The following is a 16,025-nucleotide window of genomic DNA, read 5'->3' on the forward strand; positions in this document are numbered from 1 at the left end:
ATTGTAATAAGCATGAAGGGAGATTTAGGTCTTAAACAGTCTTGAGTCCAGTTTAAAATAAACCTCATTACTGTTTTTGCTTGAAAATGAAACACAGGTGCCTGTTAATGCTTCTGTTGCCAGCTTTTGGCGAGGATGACTGAATCAATGCAGTACATTACAATGCAAAAAAAGAAAGAAAGGAAAAAAAATTATAATAGAAAATGCTGCAAAATTGCAAAAGCTACCAAACAGTTAGTAAATACAAGCTAATGAATGATACTTGACAATCTGTAGAAATCCTTAACCTCTTAGAGAAAACCCTGAATGAAACACTGAAAATACTGCTTCAAATAATTTCCAATGCATTATAGCATGTTAAATGCCAGAAGTTTTAGGGGTGCGTGGCTGACTAGAACAGTAGAAACATTGTATGTAATGCATTTTTATATACTGAGAGAAATTTGTCATTTAATGAACATAATTAGCATCAGATTTCCATGCTATTCAAAATATGAATACAAAAAAAAAAAAAAATCATAATCATACCTAAAAACCATGCAACTTACCCTATGACATAATGAAAATGCAATATTTAAAGGCAATAAACTCATCATTATAGAGCCATGCTAATCAGCTAAATAAATGATAACAGTATATATCATGTTAATATAGATGTAATAATTGAGACATGATATAGGTCTCAGATTTTCAGAAGTTTAGCTAATAAGCATTTCAAACTTTCATTTGAAGGATTTAGGGGAATTCAGAGGATACCAAAGAAGGGGGTGACGTCAATTAAGTCTGGTGAGGTCTGCTCATTCAGTTAGATATGAAATAACATTAATAAATAGATAATGTACCAATAGTCTGTTAATAAAACTACAGAGGTGCTGTACAAAATGTCAACTATAAATGACCAACAGCAGATTATCCTGTCATTTAAAAAGATAGGTTACCTCTTTTAGTAAACTATTATTTAGTGATATATTTTAACCAAGAATCTTGGTTTATGTTGGTAACAAAATACACGTGAGTCTTCCCTGAAAAAAGCTGCTTGTTTTGAGACTTCGGTCTCTGCAGCTTGGCTTGTATTCAGTGCCAAAAGGAGTAAACTCCAGATAAACTAGTCAGAGGTCTAGTCTAGTCTACAGTAGTCTAGTCTAGATTTGTAAACTCAGATTGTGGATTTGTTAATTAGACTTATAGCGCAAAAAACAGTCTAGGAGAAATCTGGTAAATTAATATTGTATTTGGACCTGAAAAATCTATAAGCAGTTTATACTATACATTATATCCAGGAGCTTTCCTCTCCATGTGTAATATCACTAATTGTCTATCGAAACAGCATTTAGGTTTATATATTTTTTTATTCACTTGGAAACACATAGATTTTATTTAACATTGCACTGTTGTAGTTTTAAGTGATTGTAATTCGGTTTGTTAAAGGGTCACTTTAACAAACAGTTGTTATATAATGTCATTGATGCTCAGGTGGGTTTTTTTGTGTGTGTGATGGCGCACAGATCAGTAAAGCAATACACATTCAGAGTGATTCATACAACTCTTCAGCTTCTTTTAATGAGAGAAATGTTGGAACGGTACATTCATACATTTTCAAAGCACTTCTACCTCTTATTCAGATATTTTCATCATAGTGTTGTGCTAAATTTACACTTAATATTTCTGCATTTTACGTTAAGATTTTGGAAGAGTCAAGGATTTTTCAGGTTGTTTGCTGAAAAAGTTAGACAGTCTTTTTGAAATTAGGCTTTAGGATCTTAGATCTTCTAATTTATATTATCCTTCTTGCGGTCTTCATTTTATTAATGCACTATTTAATTAACATACTGCACCAGTTTTGGTTGTAGTATTTGTCATGCTTTGCGGTAGTCATGGCCTAATTCCTTTTACAACCAAACCACAGACTAATATAAAATGTCCACCATTATCTGATGTGAATGTTTTTCCTAAAGAGCTGTATTTGTCTGTAAATATATCTCATGTTTTTCTATTGGAATCTGAAGTAAATTTCCGCCCGAGACCTCACAAACACCAATTTCATGTAGCCAAAAACACAACTTGATGGTGTGTGTCTGTTCACACTTAAGTGAAGCTTACTGCAATGTTGAGGGCAGCTCACCTGTGGAAAACTAGAATGAGGAAATGCCAGACACAAAGCAAGAATAGGGAATGTGGGAGAAACCAAATAAAGTGTGGATTGCTGGTTTGAATTTCAGTTTATAATTTAACTCACTCAGATGGCTGGTAAAGTATCTTAAATTGCGACACACAAACGTGTTGCTTTTGAATAAAACTCTGTGTGCAACTTCTGTAAATTGTTTTTACAGTAATTTGCATGCAAACTGCACAGTGTATCGGGGTACCACTACAGCAATGTAAAAAAATAAAACCAACCTGGATCAGATACATTCAGATTGTTTACGAACACGGAGCTACACCGGACTGTTGAAACTAAATGAAAAAGTCAAAGAGAAGAGAGGCTCTCAAGGATTACGGTCCACGGAGTCAGAAGGAACAACACCTTGGAGGAGTTACGTTTGGAAAATGACTAACTTGGAATTTACCTCAATCCAGATCTACAGACAGTAGACATTGTTTGACATCGCTCTCTGTAAAAGACATGCTGTACTAGATGGTCCAATCAGCCTAGAATCCAGAATTCTTGATTCCATTGTTTCCTTAAGCCAGTGTGCAGGCATGTTATACCCATTGGACTTCACAGTAATGCCTACATTTCTTTATTATAAGCAGCAACTAAAATAAATTGTTTTGGATAAAATAAAGGTTGTGATGTGTGCGGGACTGGTAAATGAATCAAGTGAGAGCTTTATTTTATTTATCTTTCTAAAAGCTTTTGGTTAGAAAAATTAAAATACAGAATACTTTAATAGCTTTATAAAAGAGCATACAGTACTGACTGGAAAAAATACATGACATAATACATGTTAAAATAGTCATCAGAATAATTATAAACTTGAACTAGATTCCAGAACATATTTCTGTAGTAACACTGAGGTGATCTGTTGCTTTTCCTCGTGTCACAAAAGCATGAAGTGATGTCTCCATGGTTCACCTTCTCATGGAGGTCCCTGAAACATTACATTCAGTCTGACAATATATTTTCCTTTCTTATTTATTAATGTGCATGATCATATGAAACATACCTTCATTACGGTGTAGATCCAGCTGAGAAATTGACTAACATCAGTGTAAACTCCAGGTTTTCCATTCCGTGCACAGCCCACTCCCCAACTCACTATACCCATTAACTTCCAACGAGATGCCGGGTACACTAGTGGACCCCCACTGTCCCCCTGAAACAGAAAGAACACTTTAAAAGTGATCATACGATTTTGAAATTGCTTTTTATTTTCTGGATTCAAGAGACATATGTGTGTGTGTATATATGTACACTCCATCCCTCCATCTCTCACACACTCACTCTTCTGGAGGGGAGCCTATGTTTGATTTTTCATTTGTTGTTGTTACCTGACACGCATCAATGTTTCCTTCAAGGAATCCAGCACAAAGCATTCTGGGAGTTATGGCAGAACCATAAACAGAGGGCTTGGAACACTCGGACCGGTCAATCAGTGGCACTGAAGCTTTCTGCAGCACAGAGGGCAGCTCACCTGCATAAAATGAGAACGAGGAAAAGCCAGAGACAGAACAATATAAAGGTTGAGGGAGAAACTGAATCAAAAGAGGATTGTTGATTTAAAAGGTAGATGTTTACAGTCCTGCCTTATTTGGAGTTACCATTTATCTATAAAGTCACAAATCCCCTTCCTCTTACCTTTCTCCTTTAACAATCCCCATCCAGTAACCACAAGCATCTCCTTCACAGACAGCTGGTGTGGGGGTAAACAAACTGGCAAGATCGATTCTAAGGATAGACCGAAAATAACAATAGCCAATTATATTGATTTGGGCCGTTTGTTCTATGAAAAACCTTACAAACCATTGACACTACTGCTTTAGAGTACTGGGATGCTTGAGTAGTGACACAATGAGGCTTCTCAAAATAATTAAGTTAAAAATAACCAGAGCATACCGTAAGTGATCCTCATTTGTTTTACAATATGCCATATGTTATGGGCCTTTTTTTTTTTTTTTTGGAGCGCGTTATGAACCACCTTTGATTGGGGCTTACAAGGGGTTTCATAAAGCATCTAAAATATCAATCTAGCAGCAAAGGAGGGAAAATGAGAAAAAAAAAAATGATAAAAGTTGTAGTTGTTGCAGCGGGACTACAACTTAAAATTTCCCTTTTACATAAAGCACTTTATATAATCATAATTTTAAAACTCTAGCTAATCAGAATGGATAAATGATATACTGTACCCCCAACAGTGACGGGCCGGGTGAGTTTTAGCATGGCGATATCATAGTCATTACTCAAGCGGCTGTAGTAACTGTGGACTACAATCTTCTCTACGCTGACACCCCTGGAAGCCACCACTTGGGTCTGACCCAAAACCACGGTCCATCGCCGCAGCTCTTGTGTCTGGCTAAGAGTGTGTGTGTGGGAGAAAGAGATGCAGCAAGTCACAAAACATCCAAGTGAACCAACTGACCAATAGTCATTACATTTAAACAAGTAAAAATGGGTTTTCTTATTGTAAAGAGGAATTTTATTCAAAAGCAGGTGGTTTAGTTTTACCCATTTGAGACATTTCATTAGTTAACTGAATTTAAGAGGAAAGACTGAATAAAGTCAAAATGCTTTTGACTAAAATTCTGTTCTAGAACACATCTTACACTTCTGAATGACTTGCCCTGTAAAACAGTGAGCAGCTGATATGATCCAGCGCAGGGACAGTAATGCTCCTCCACAAACATGCTGGTGGTTCCACTGAAGGCTAACCTGCCACGGCCAGTGTTCGATTTCGGTGTCCACCCCACCAACAATACGGTCCTCTCCCACCACCTCTCCACAGTCTGCATCAACACAGGGGACACGTTAAGAATCAGGCACATAAAGACATTTAGTACGCTTAACTCCTGAAAGAAAAAAGCAAACTGGAACTAGCATTTACATTAGAAAATAAAAAGTAGAATTGAAAGTGAATAAAAAATAAACTCAAAAAGGAAAGTCTGTCAACAACTTTTTAGATCTAAACTGTTTAGGTCTCGTTTAAAAAAAAAAAAAAAGCCCATTAATTTAAACTTATTAAATCTCACTTCCTGTTATTCCTGTTTAACGCTGTGCACTGTGGCCAATTAAAAATTCAGATTCCAGCTGAATTGAACACACACACACACATCTCAGTTTTACCTGAGCAGGACACAGACACCACTGAGCCAGAGAGACATCGGTCACTGTGAGAGAGCACATCATTGTTTCTATATGTAAATGCTATGATCATTTTATGTGGAGAATATGAAAAAAATAATAAACATGACCTCATAGTAAGTGTATCTTACCTGACTGAGAACAAACGCTGGATGTCAGAGTGTGTTGAGTCATTGCTGACTGTAGCAAATGCATTGTGAGAGTTGAAAAGCAGACTCTTCACCAGGACTCGTGTACTTCGTGGACTCCTGTAGTGGAATATTTTCTGAATAAAGACTGCGGCAATCAATGGAAAGGTACTCCGATTTCTTAGTTACATAACAGCACTTAAGTGTCTTTAGAGCCTAGTTTACCAGTGGTCATTGGTTGTGAACCATTGTACAGTGTGTGCTCTGCTTACGCTGTATAGCCCAGTTGTTGACAGATTAACCTTGTGTGCTTTGTCCTCCAGTTATCAGCACACACTGTTCTCCATCCACCCTTATTAAACACCTGCAGGACCAGTCTCTCCCCCATCAGTCTCACTACATAAGTAAATATAGAGCAATCACATGTTCGCCTCCAAATTCATCTTTATTATACTTTAAGCAAGACCAGGGGGAAAAAATAAAGTGGTAGACAAATCTCTCAAAAAGGGGTGTAAAAATAGAAATTCTTCATGGCATCAACTTTTAACATCAGTGACACTTTTCCATTTTACAAAAGGGTTCTCTAAAGTAGAGAAAGGTTAAATAAATTATAATTTAAAAAAAATAAAAAATAAAAAAAAATAATAATAAAAAAGCACAAGATCTGATCACACAATTTTTAAGAAAGAACAAAAGAGTTCCATTAAAAACTACAGATTAAACGGTTCTTTAGGAAACCCAAAATTATCTTCTATGCCATTGCAATGCGGGGAAAAAACCTTTTGAAACCTTTATTTTAAGAGTATAAATGCGCATAATCACCTGGATGTGTGTCATTGGTCTGCAGTTTGGATATACATGTGATTTCATCCTCACGGCCTGGACAGTCAGCCTTTCTATCACATACCTTTTCTATTGAAATGAACTTCAGCGAGCCAGAGCAGAAAAAAAACTTGGTATTCAGCATCTTAATGGCTGGAAAGTAACCAAATAAACAACAAACTGAATTTTCATGGAGAGGGTTTTATATTTAGTGTTCAAAGCGATAAAAACAGTTGTCAAAGTGATAAGCATTACAATGAAGAAAGTGAAAGATGGCAGAAAAGGAGAATACATTGCAAAAGATTCTTACTAAAGTACAACCCCACTATCAAGGTTGCTAGGATGACTAGCACACAGCACACGGTAATAATGGTCAATCTCCAGCGCGCTCTGCTCTCCTCAGTCCTCGGTGTGCTTAATTCTCGCCTTCGTCTCAGCTTTAGGGCCATGAGAAACTAGAAATCTAGCCAAATCAGTGGATTTTACTGGTCCTGTAATTCAATAGACACGTTGTCCTTTCTTTAACTGTGTGAGACTTCACTAATACTAATCATTTTCTACGGCTAAATATATTACAAACTGGTTTATATTTGTGATCAGACTGGTATTAGTATCCCACAGTTTTAATTAGTGAATCACGACTAGCAGCTCACGAGACAATAGCAGTGTTTAGGGACTCCCTAGTTATCACCTAACATCAGCTGATCTGCATTAACTAATCAGTTGGAGGCAGGTTTTGTTGAGACTTTGGCTGAATTCAGAACAGCATATGGTTCTGTCATATGTGGATAGCATACTATAATTTACAGCAGAAATAGGAGTAGCATGCTAATGGAATTATGAATTCAGCCTTTGATTTCAAAATAGGTTTCAATTTAATTCTCAAATTCTTAAAATACTTTTTTTATAATAAGTTCAGATGAAGATACTTTGTCAGCAGTAGAGAAGAATTCTTTCATGAATGACAGGAGTTGGTTTTGTTTGTCATCTAATATACACACCTTGCTGAATCAATGTTATGTAATACCAAATACCAATGTTTTGATACGTAAGACACACACCTATAATTGCTGAACATTTTTTATTAGATATGTATAAATGTGATTGTGTTTTGTCTGTGACTCATGTGTGTCCATTACTCATGAATCAATCTGTGATTACTAATATTTTTGCATTGTCAATCTTAATATATTCAGCACTCAGATTATCTTGCCTTTATTCTTAAATTTTGTGATTTACTGGGGGAAATGTGATCTTTGTGTAAACATACGTATGTGATGGAGAATAACAGTACAATGGCATGAATTAAACACCAAGTTTCCACTGTGGCATTTCTATTTTGCCTTTTATGTTAAAAGCAGTTCATGGACGCTTATGTTCTCTATTTAATTATCTGCATTACAGTGTTTCTATGGACATGTTGTTGAGAAACTCAGTTTAAAATGGTGCTTGTTAAACCAGTTCAACAGGTGTAAGAGAGAGAGAGAGAATAAGAAGAAATGAGTTACTACTGGCTGAGTTTGTCCTGCTCTGATGATGTAATTGTTGTACTGCATCACTAACAGGTGCATGACAGAAAATAAATCATAGCTAAAGTACAGGTGGAGTTTTTCTGATCTTTTAATACGGATACTCACCTATGGAGCAAGGACAGGTATGAATACTGTAATACTGAACAAAATGTTCTCAAATATGGGTATACTGGTATATAACAAACATATAAATATTGATATATTTATTTATTAGTTATTTTTGTGGCTGGGTTTAAAACAACAGTTTTTTTTTTTTTTTTTTTTTTTTTTTTTTAATTTTTTATATATATATATTTTACTGTGAATGTAATACATCTCACTTTATGATTCCTATAATTCTGTTTCTCTTAGTGATCAGCTTGTGTGTAACATTACAGTTATCTTATTGTGTCCTAATAGTTAACTTAGATACCTAATAATAATTAACTAACTTAGAATGTATTATTAGAATTAGTAAGATTATTTGGTTATAAAAAAGAAACAGAACTATAAAAAAACAGACAGATAACATGCGACTGAGTGAATCATTCAGTGTAGAATACGTAAAACATGTTCCAACTGGATGCTGTTAAAGAGAGAATAAGATCTGCAACATGCCATAAGAAGGAAGGGCAGGTTCTGAACCTCACCGATTAATTATTATTAATTATTACAAAAGTATTACTTTTTTTGTGAAATCTAAATGTGGAGGACAGATAAACAGCTTAAATGATCTGGATTTGGTCAGACTTACTATCAAAGCCTGTCACTGTAACTTACATCCAATCTGAATCACTGATCTTTTTCACTTTAGTATTTTATGTTGTTTCATAAAAGTCTGTATCTCAAGACCGTTTTCATAAATAGGTTTACAAAGCTAAAAAAATATTTGTAATTATTAAAAAATAAAAGTATTTTTTGTTTGGTTCGCATTGAGAAAAGAAAAAAATAAGCACGTATGTCTGTGTTTCTGTTACCCTTCTGTATGCGGGAGTGCATACTGTAAACTGTTAATATGGAAACCAAAATAAATACAGGTGCTATCTATGCTGCTTTTTTGTATTTGAAACCCAGTTTATAACAGGTGATGTTAAACAAATACTCAGAGTAGTATACCAGAAATCACTTTATCTTTGTATAGTGCTGAAGCCTGCTGTTACAGATGCATTGCAACTTTATTTACACATTATGTGCAGTGTGAAATATGCCTAATTCTGCTTTCATTTCATCAAAACAGTACAACAAATTCAATAGAAACAATGCACCTATAAATATAATGCATCTAAGTAGCTAGGAGACCAGACTGAGATGTCTGAATTACTCTGTCAACTCCATGCAACATCTTGCTTGTTTTTATAAATGCAATATATGTATGTCTGTACAGGTGTGCGTATGGGCACTTTTAAACACTTATTTGAATATGGAAAAAGAGGTTCATTGGATCACGCATAAGGTCAGACAGGACTAAAAAAAGTAAAGGGAATGTTGGTTTGACCAGCTACCAAATCCCAATGCAGTCATATCCACAGTCAAATACTTGCGTGTAAACTGATGTGTATCAGCAAGTTCGTGTCTCACATGGTAATCCCCATGTCCAAATTTGCATCACAGACACATTCAAATGTACCAAAGATCAGTATTACAATTTTTAAACAAGGTTCCAAAAACTTTTAGGGGAATTCATTTGAGAGAATAGTTCAACTTACCAATAATTTCCCCCTCTGCTGGTGAGGAGGTGGTTATGTTGCATCCAGAGAGAAATTCAGATGAATGAATATATGTTTAAATTATAACTGTGTATAACTTATGACAACAAAACCTGGTAATATATATACTTATAATATAGCTATAATGTTTAATGTGAACTTAATTTGATGAAAGATGAGAGCGAACAGTATGTATAGAAATATAGACTTACAAATATCTTGCACTTATTTTATGAATACAGGCTGAGTCTCCTCCCTCATATGATTTTGTGGTGAATCACAACACGCCTCCTCCTTCATATCCAAGTCTTCAGACATCGTCAGCCACCCAAGACCACCCGTACTACATAGCTCAGCCAGTACATCAAACACCTGCTCCTTGTGTTGTACAGACAAGTAATATTAAAACACGTTCATTAAAATAAATTGAGGGATCGTAATTAAATATTTTAAATCTTTATATCTGTATTAAATATTTTTTATAATTTGTTTATTTGTGTCAGTAGTCATTGTTGTTTCCTTTTCTGCAGTCCCAACACAGAGAAGTCAAATTCCTTCAAACAATACAAATATGAACAAAAGGTATTGCTATGGCGGGTCGGGTGGTACTGTTGTAATAGTTGTTCTGGTTGTGATTGCCGTCTGGCTGGGAGGTGAGCATATATTTTAAAGTATGTAATAATATTGACACAAAGAATAGCTTTTTACAGGTACAATTTTAACTCAATTTTTTTCAACTCCTGCACAGTGCGTTATGGGCCATCACTGTGGGCTCTCTCAGAGAAAGAAACAGAGACAGACACATGCCCCCCTTTATCAGTCAACTGTGATGGGAAGAGAGACTGTTCTCAAGGCAGTGATGAATCTCGCTGTGGTCAGTGTCAATCACATGTCAATAACGAAACCTTCTTTCAGTTGGAAATGATATAATGATTTGACTTTGTTTTTATAGTGAGGTTCGGTACAGCAAATGAACTGCAGGTCATGACCTCTAAGACCAAAAGCTTTCTTCCCGTCTGTGCACAGGGCTGGAATAAAACTGTAGCAGACCAAACCTGCCAACAGCTTGGTTTCAGACAGTAAGTATAATATACACACACAAACACACATTATTCCTGAGACCTGAAATATTTCGTTTTTGGAATTTCTATAAAAACATTTTTTTAACTCTTCTATTTATATTACAATATTTATATACAATATGTATATTATTACTGTATATTTTAAACTGAAACTAGTAATGAAAGCTGTCATGGCATTGAATCACAAACATTATTAAGAAACAATATTAAGAATATCTGTATGAAATGTATGCATGTGTGTTTCGGTTTGTGTGCTTTGCAGGAGTTATAAAGATGATGTCTTGCAAACCAGCTCATCCACCTTTCAAAGTTTGAACAGTCAGTTTACAAATACCATTCAAGGGAGTGTTAATATGAGGTAAAAAATAGAAATGTGTATAATTTGCAAACACAGAAAGCAGAAAAATAAATTAACCTACAGAAACAAAATCACTCCAACAAAAGCATGGAGCTATAGCTATCAGTGAATGTGTAGCTAATTCTATATGTTAATTTTTAAGATTTGTCTTATAAAAAAAAAAAAATTATATATATATATATATATTTATATATAAATTATATATATATATATTTATATATAAATTATATATATATATATTTATATATAAATTATATATATATATATTTGCTAATTTGCTAATAAGGTAAACCTAATCTTCAGTGGGGAATAAGCAGAAACAACAAAAGTAAAACAATCGAGGTCATACAAATTCATATGAAGTAGCCAGCAAAACATTAAATTGTTACGAATTGCCACCACATTGGGTTTTGTATTTTTAATTCATTCAATTTAAATTCATTCATTTAAATATTTAAAAATTATGAATATGTCTAATGATTCGGTATATTTATAAACAGAAACATCACAACTGAAAATGCTCTTTTTGTTTCTATCACGTGTGTAACAATGTTGATTTAACTGTAGTGCATCCTGTCCTGGTCAGAAGACTGTGTCCCTGCAGTGCAGCAGTGAGTACCCTACACGACTGCTACATGTTATTGCTGAATGATAATGCTATCTAAGTCTAAACACTCTCTTCCTTCCACACTCTCTCCTATTCTTTCTCTGTTTAGAGTGTGGACAGCCATCAGTATCGAGGATCGTAGGGGGGAAAGTGGCTGCTGACGGACAGTGGCCGTGGCAGGCCAGTCTGCATTTCCAAGGGGATCACACATGTGGAGGAACTCTAGTGGCTCCAGACTTCATCATTACTGCTGCTCACTGCTTCCCCAAGTCAGTATACATTACATTACATAGACTGACAGAAGATTTAATGACTAGTCTAAAATTATAATTAAGATAAATGAGAAAATTAGCAAATAATATACAAAAAGCATGGATGGATGAACAGATGATTGAATTTCCCCCTTTCTTAGAGGAACATCCAGCTCTCAGTTGCCTAACTGGAAAGTGTATATTGGTTTGGTGTCCCAGCTCCAGCTTCCCAGCCCATATTATGTAAAACAAATCATTTTACATGAGAATTATGACTCAACGACAAAAAACAATGATATTGCCTTGCTAAAACTCAGTAAACCTGCAAGTAAGTTTGTACATTTACACAGAATTATGAATCCACAATTGTACTTAATACATAAGTACTCAAGTGCATACAATGTATAATACATAACCTTTATGGAAACCATAGTTTAACTGACATAACTGTAGCTATTAACCATACACAGCACTGTCTAAATTAGCATAAATATAAAAATCAAAGAGGTTCATCTAATCACTGACATGTTTTGTACATACGGTTAGGTAATATACAGCCTGTCTGCCTGCCTGTGTTTGGCCAGATGTTTCCTGCTGGGAAACAGTGCTGGACCACAGGTTTTGGACTTACCTTTGAAGGGGCAGGTATGTATGAGTATGGATTTTGTGGTTAGAGTTTGAATGTATTGATTTATGCATTTATAATACTGGTCTTTCTCCACGTGTGTTGCGCAGATAGTATCTCCACTTATTTGATGGAGGTCGCAGTAGACCTGATAGACTCAGCTGTGTGTAAATCAAATACTGTTTACGGCGGACGTATCACTGAGCAAATGCAGTGTGCAGGAGATCTTAGGGGAGGGAAAGACTCCTGCCAGGTTGGACACGTTCTCATATTCAAAAGCTTACATATACTGCCACCTCTCGGTACAATATTATATTGCAGTTTGAACTTTGTACTGTTTTTAATGCGCTTTTCTAAGTTCATTCAGAATTATTTCTTCTGTTTTAATCTCACTCTCTCTCTCCAGGGCGACAGTGGGGGTCCACTGGTGTGTAAAGTTGATGACAAATGGTATCTCACAGGCGTAACAAGTTGGGGCGATGGCTGTGGAAGGCGGAACCGTCCAGGGGTCTACAGTAATGTTGGGCAACTTTTAATGTGGATATATGGCAAGATGCAGGTAAACACACTTTTGCATTTTCACATGAAAAAAACTTAAAATAAAATAATAATAAAAAAACACTTTGAATTCATCATGAGTTAAAATACTTATATTTCATGTACAGTCCCTTAATCATTACATTTTTCTATCTTTTTTTTCTTTCTCTCTCGGTTTCCTTAATTACAGCAACAGCGACCGTGACCTTCTACAACAATGAAGAACAAATCATCATGTTCTACTCTGCCGTGTAAACATTTTTATGTACCAATATATATATATATATATATATATATATATATATATATATATATATATATATATATATATATATATATATATATATATATATATATATATATATTGTGACAGTACACAGTAACATGCACGTTTGCAGTAAATAAATATATATATGTACCTGTGAAAAAAATTAATTCATTATTTAATCATGAAGATCCGACAAGTCTTTATTCCTTTTGTAAATGTATGTGTAAAGATGTTACGTTCTTGAATAAAAACATGCAATACATTACTGTATCTATCTGGAACAAAATACCAGAAAATTAAAGCTGTACAATTCTCTCTGAAAGCACTGTATATTGTGTATTATATGTCCTGAGCAGGTCTACTATTGAGGAGGAACTAATGTTTCCTAGCAATGCATGTTACATGTAAAGATTTCCAATAATATTTTGAACTGAATAAAGTGGAGCAGCATATTGTCATATTGAAGTCTCTTTCACTCTGAGAATAAAGCAGCAGGCTGCGATGGTTTTACTTTAGATTTCTACTAAACTGTAATACTGTTCTTGAAGACAATTTCCTTTCCGTCTAAACTGTGAAAGTTGGTAGGATCTTTCAACTTGGTAAGAATCATTAACTTTAAAAGAATACACCACTTGGTCCCTTTGTACAAGCCAATAGATTTTCTGTTATATCTTTTTAAAATGAGAGAGTGAGAACTTTCAAACCTGATCTTTACGTGAACACTATTTTCCATTTGTATTTATTTGAAAACAAGAGTAAACAGAAGCAATCTGTTAGATTATATACTCCCGTACAAAACTAAAGTGATTAGTTATGTATTTGTTCTACACTTCTTTATGTGTTCGTAAAAAAATGACAGATTAATTTTTAACCACCCACTGAAATAGAACTACCAGATAAACAAACAGTTTAGAATTCTTCTGAAATCTCAATGTAATTTATTCATATAAATTTAAACGGATTAACATAAAAAGTATACATTACCAAATTTGTGTACATAATTTGCATTTGTATATCTTATATCTGGCCTTCAAAGATGAAATCTGCCTCTCATGGTCTGCTTGTTTCTCAAGTTATACTGACCTTATCAGCGCACTGTAAGGGTACTTCACTGCTCAATGGTTAGATATTAAGAAATTGCCCAAAGGCTTGTGTCTATGCACATGTTTTGAGGTTTATGGGATAAAACAGGTCAAAGCGAAGGGCTTGAAGGTCATTATTCGCTAAGCACACACTCTTTTTCCATCCCTGTAGCTCTCACTGATTTGTCATTTGCTCCACCAATTACAGTTCCAGCATCAGAGAGTTTAAGGTGTTCCGTGCAAACACTCAAACTCCTCTCTGACTCGTACGCTCACACACATATATCACAGTTGTGGAATTTTCAACTCTTTCTACTCTGAGATCCTTCACCAACTCTAACAATGGGAGTGGGTAAGTTTGATTCAACTTTTGATAGTTTGATAGTTGATTATATATCACACAACTTAAACAGAATGTTCACCCCCAAAAAAAAAAAATCTCATCATAAACACCCTCATGTTGTTACAAACCTGTATGATTGCTGACCATAAAATAAGATATTTTAAAGAATGTTGGAAACAAACGGTTTTGGTTGATGTTTGGTTGAACTATTTAACAAATTGAGACATGTATTAGACAAGATAAAAATCATATTTACACTAGGTTTATATTTAACATTATACCCTCTATGTGTTCTTTTTAAAGAAATACCTGAGTATTCAGATGCTGATTTCACCTATGGTAAGATTATCTTATACTCCTTCAAATTAAAATGATGTTGAAAAAGTGAATGTTATATATTTGTTTGCATCTTATTTCTTATATCTTATTTTAAATATCTCAAACTAAGTAAAAGTCCTGCTCTTAACAACCAGTAAACGAAAGCTAAAATTGTGCTTTACATTAACACAAAGTTTTTTTTAGAAACATTTCTGTGGATATCTTGTTTGTAACTATCTGTGTGCACGCTTATGCCAGATTATGAGTTTATCAGAAGAGGTGGGCTGATCTTTGCAGCTGTTTTGTTCTGTTTGGGTATGGCTATCATATTCAGTGAGTATGTCTAGATTCATGCAATCAAACAGCATGTCCTCTCTGCTTATATTAAAATAAAAATACCAGCAAACACAGAAATGCACCCACACACCATTTCTTTCCTTGTATAATCAAATGTTATCTTCTTTTCTGGCAGGCAAAAAGTTCAACTGTGGAAACAAGGCATCTGCTAAATAAGGCACATACAATATCCATGCAATAAAAGATAAAACACACATTCTACGTCTCTTACCTCTTGGTTTCTTCTAGGGTTAAAAACAGTGGTGGTCTTTGACCTCTCCTTCATTAACCTTCACTGTGAGCATGCAAATGCATTAACATACAGTGTTACACTTTTGGCAAGCAAGCATATTTCTAGAAAGCATTTCATCATGTTTTATAAAATAAATATCATGACTGTCTATCAAGAAAAGAAAAGGTCATCATCTTTCTTACTTTCTTATCTCAGAAATTCTGAATGAATTACAGATTCACAACACGTAGATGTATAGGCTATTAAAAGAATGTTGATAGACAAGTTTCCCGTATATTCAGAAATCTAAATTCCAGTTCTCTTGCTCCGTTTTCTGCAGGTTTCATGATCACTTGTGGTCTCAGTGTACAGTGAAGGTTTTCTTGTTTTCCTGATATATTGTTCATTTTCATTCACAATATCTATGTATACTCTCACAATAAAATAAAACTCCAAATTGTATTTTCTGTGAAATCGCATTATAATTTTACACATAAAATGAAGATTGGAAGAAAATGGT

At 34.6% G+C, this 16,025-nt stretch overlaps 3 protein-coding genes across 4 annotated transcripts; 2 read left to right on the top strand and 1 right to left on the bottom strand.

The window, feature by feature from the left end:
* Nucleotides 1-2,817: 2,817 nt before the first annotated feature.
* tmprss4b (transmembrane serine protease 4b) lies at nt 2,818-6,913 on the bottom strand. Of its 2 annotated transcripts, none has more exons than XM_052592571.1 (11): nt 6,560-6,913; nt 6,250-6,402; nt 5,700-5,823; nt 5,431-5,547; nt 5,282-5,325; nt 4,778-4,944; nt 4,348-4,510; nt 3,800-3,889; nt 3,493-3,635; nt 3,168-3,317; nt 2,818-3,092 (listed from the first exon to the last, which is right to left on the bottom strand). In XM_052592571.1, the coding sequence occupies exons 1-11, from the start codon at nt 6,696-6,698 to the stop codon at nt 3,081-3,083; spliced, it is 1,302 nt and encodes a 433-aa protein (XP_052448531.1). In that variant the 5' UTR covers nt 6,699-6,913; the 3' UTR covers nt 2,818-3,080. The 2 variants fall into 2 exon arrangements, with proteins under 2 accessions (XP_052448531.1, XP_052448530.1); XM_052592570.1 differs by having other exon boundaries at nt 4,348-4,514; nt 4,782-4,944; nt 6,560-6,912.
* An 876-nt stretch (nt 6,914-7,789) lies between these two features.
* On the top strand, nt 7,790-13,649 carry tmprss13b (transmembrane serine protease 13b). Its single transcript, XM_052590411.1, has 13 exons — nt 7,790-7,903; nt 9,709-9,862; nt 9,997-10,119; nt 10,215-10,340; nt 10,419-10,545; nt 10,811-10,906; nt 11,474-11,517; nt 11,623-11,782; nt 11,926-12,092; nt 12,311-12,409; nt 12,500-12,642; nt 12,796-12,948; nt 13,117-13,649. The coding sequence occupies exons 1-13, from the start codon at nt 7,889-7,891 to the stop codon at nt 13,129-13,131; spliced, it is 1,422 nt and encodes a 473-aa protein (XP_052446371.1). The 5' UTR covers nt 7,790-7,888; the 3' UTR covers nt 13,132-13,649.
* An 820-nt stretch (nt 13,650-14,469) lies between these two features.
* fxyd2 (FXYD domain containing ion transport regulator 2) lies at nt 14,470-15,487 on the top strand. The gene is made up of 4 exons (XM_052590423.1): nt 14,470-14,628; nt 14,923-14,958; nt 15,196-15,270; nt 15,410-15,487. Exons 1-4 carry the CDS (start codon nt 14,619-14,621, stop codon nt 15,448-15,450), a joined length of 162 nt encoding a protein of 53 aa, XP_052446383.1. The 5' UTR covers nt 14,470-14,618; the 3' UTR covers nt 15,451-15,487.
* The last annotated feature ends 538 nt before the right edge of the window (nt 15,488-16,025 follow it).

Source organism: Carassius gibelio, chromosome A5, assembly GCF_023724105.1.
Source record: "Carassius gibelio isolate Cgi1373 ecotype wild population from Czech Republic chromosome A5, carGib1.2-hapl.c, whole genome shotgun sequence".
Lineage (NCBI taxonomy): Eukaryota > Metazoa > Chordata > Actinopteri > Cypriniformes > Cyprinidae > Carassius > Carassius gibelio.

Excerpts from the sequence above, each read along its gene's own strand:
- tmprss4b (XM_052592571.1), bottom strand. The coding sequence starts at position 6,698 with ATGGCCCTAAAGCTGAGACGAAGGCGAGAATTAAGCACACCGAGGACT. Across the intron at positions 6,403-6,559 it reads GATAGTGGGGTTGTACTTTA|CCATTAAGATGCTGAATACC; the intron begins GTAAGAATCTTT and ends GTTACTTTCCAG. Across the intron at positions 5,548-5,699 it reads CAACAACTGGGCTATACAGC|GAGTCCACGAAGTACACGAG; the intron begins GTAAGCAGAGCA and ends ATTCCACTACAG.
- tmprss13b (XM_052590411.1), top strand. Across the intron at positions 10,120-10,214 it reads GATTGCCGTCTGGCTGGGAG|TGCGTTATGGGCCATCACTG; the intron begins GTGAGCATATAT and ends ACTCCTGCACAG. Across the intron at positions 12,093-12,310 it reads AAAACTCAGTAAACCTGCAA|GTAATATACAGCCTGTCTGC; the intron begins GTAAGTTTGTAC and ends ACATACGGTTAG.
- fxyd2 (XM_052590423.1), top strand. Across the intron at positions 14,959-15,195 it reads AGATGCTGATTTCACCTATG|ATTATGAGTTTATCAGAAGA; the intron begins GTAAGATTATCT and ends CGCTTATGCCAG. Across the intron at positions 15,271-15,409 it reads GGGTATGGCTATCATATTCA|GCAAAAAGTTCAACTGTGGA; the intron begins GTGAGTATGTCT and ends CTTTTCTGGCAG.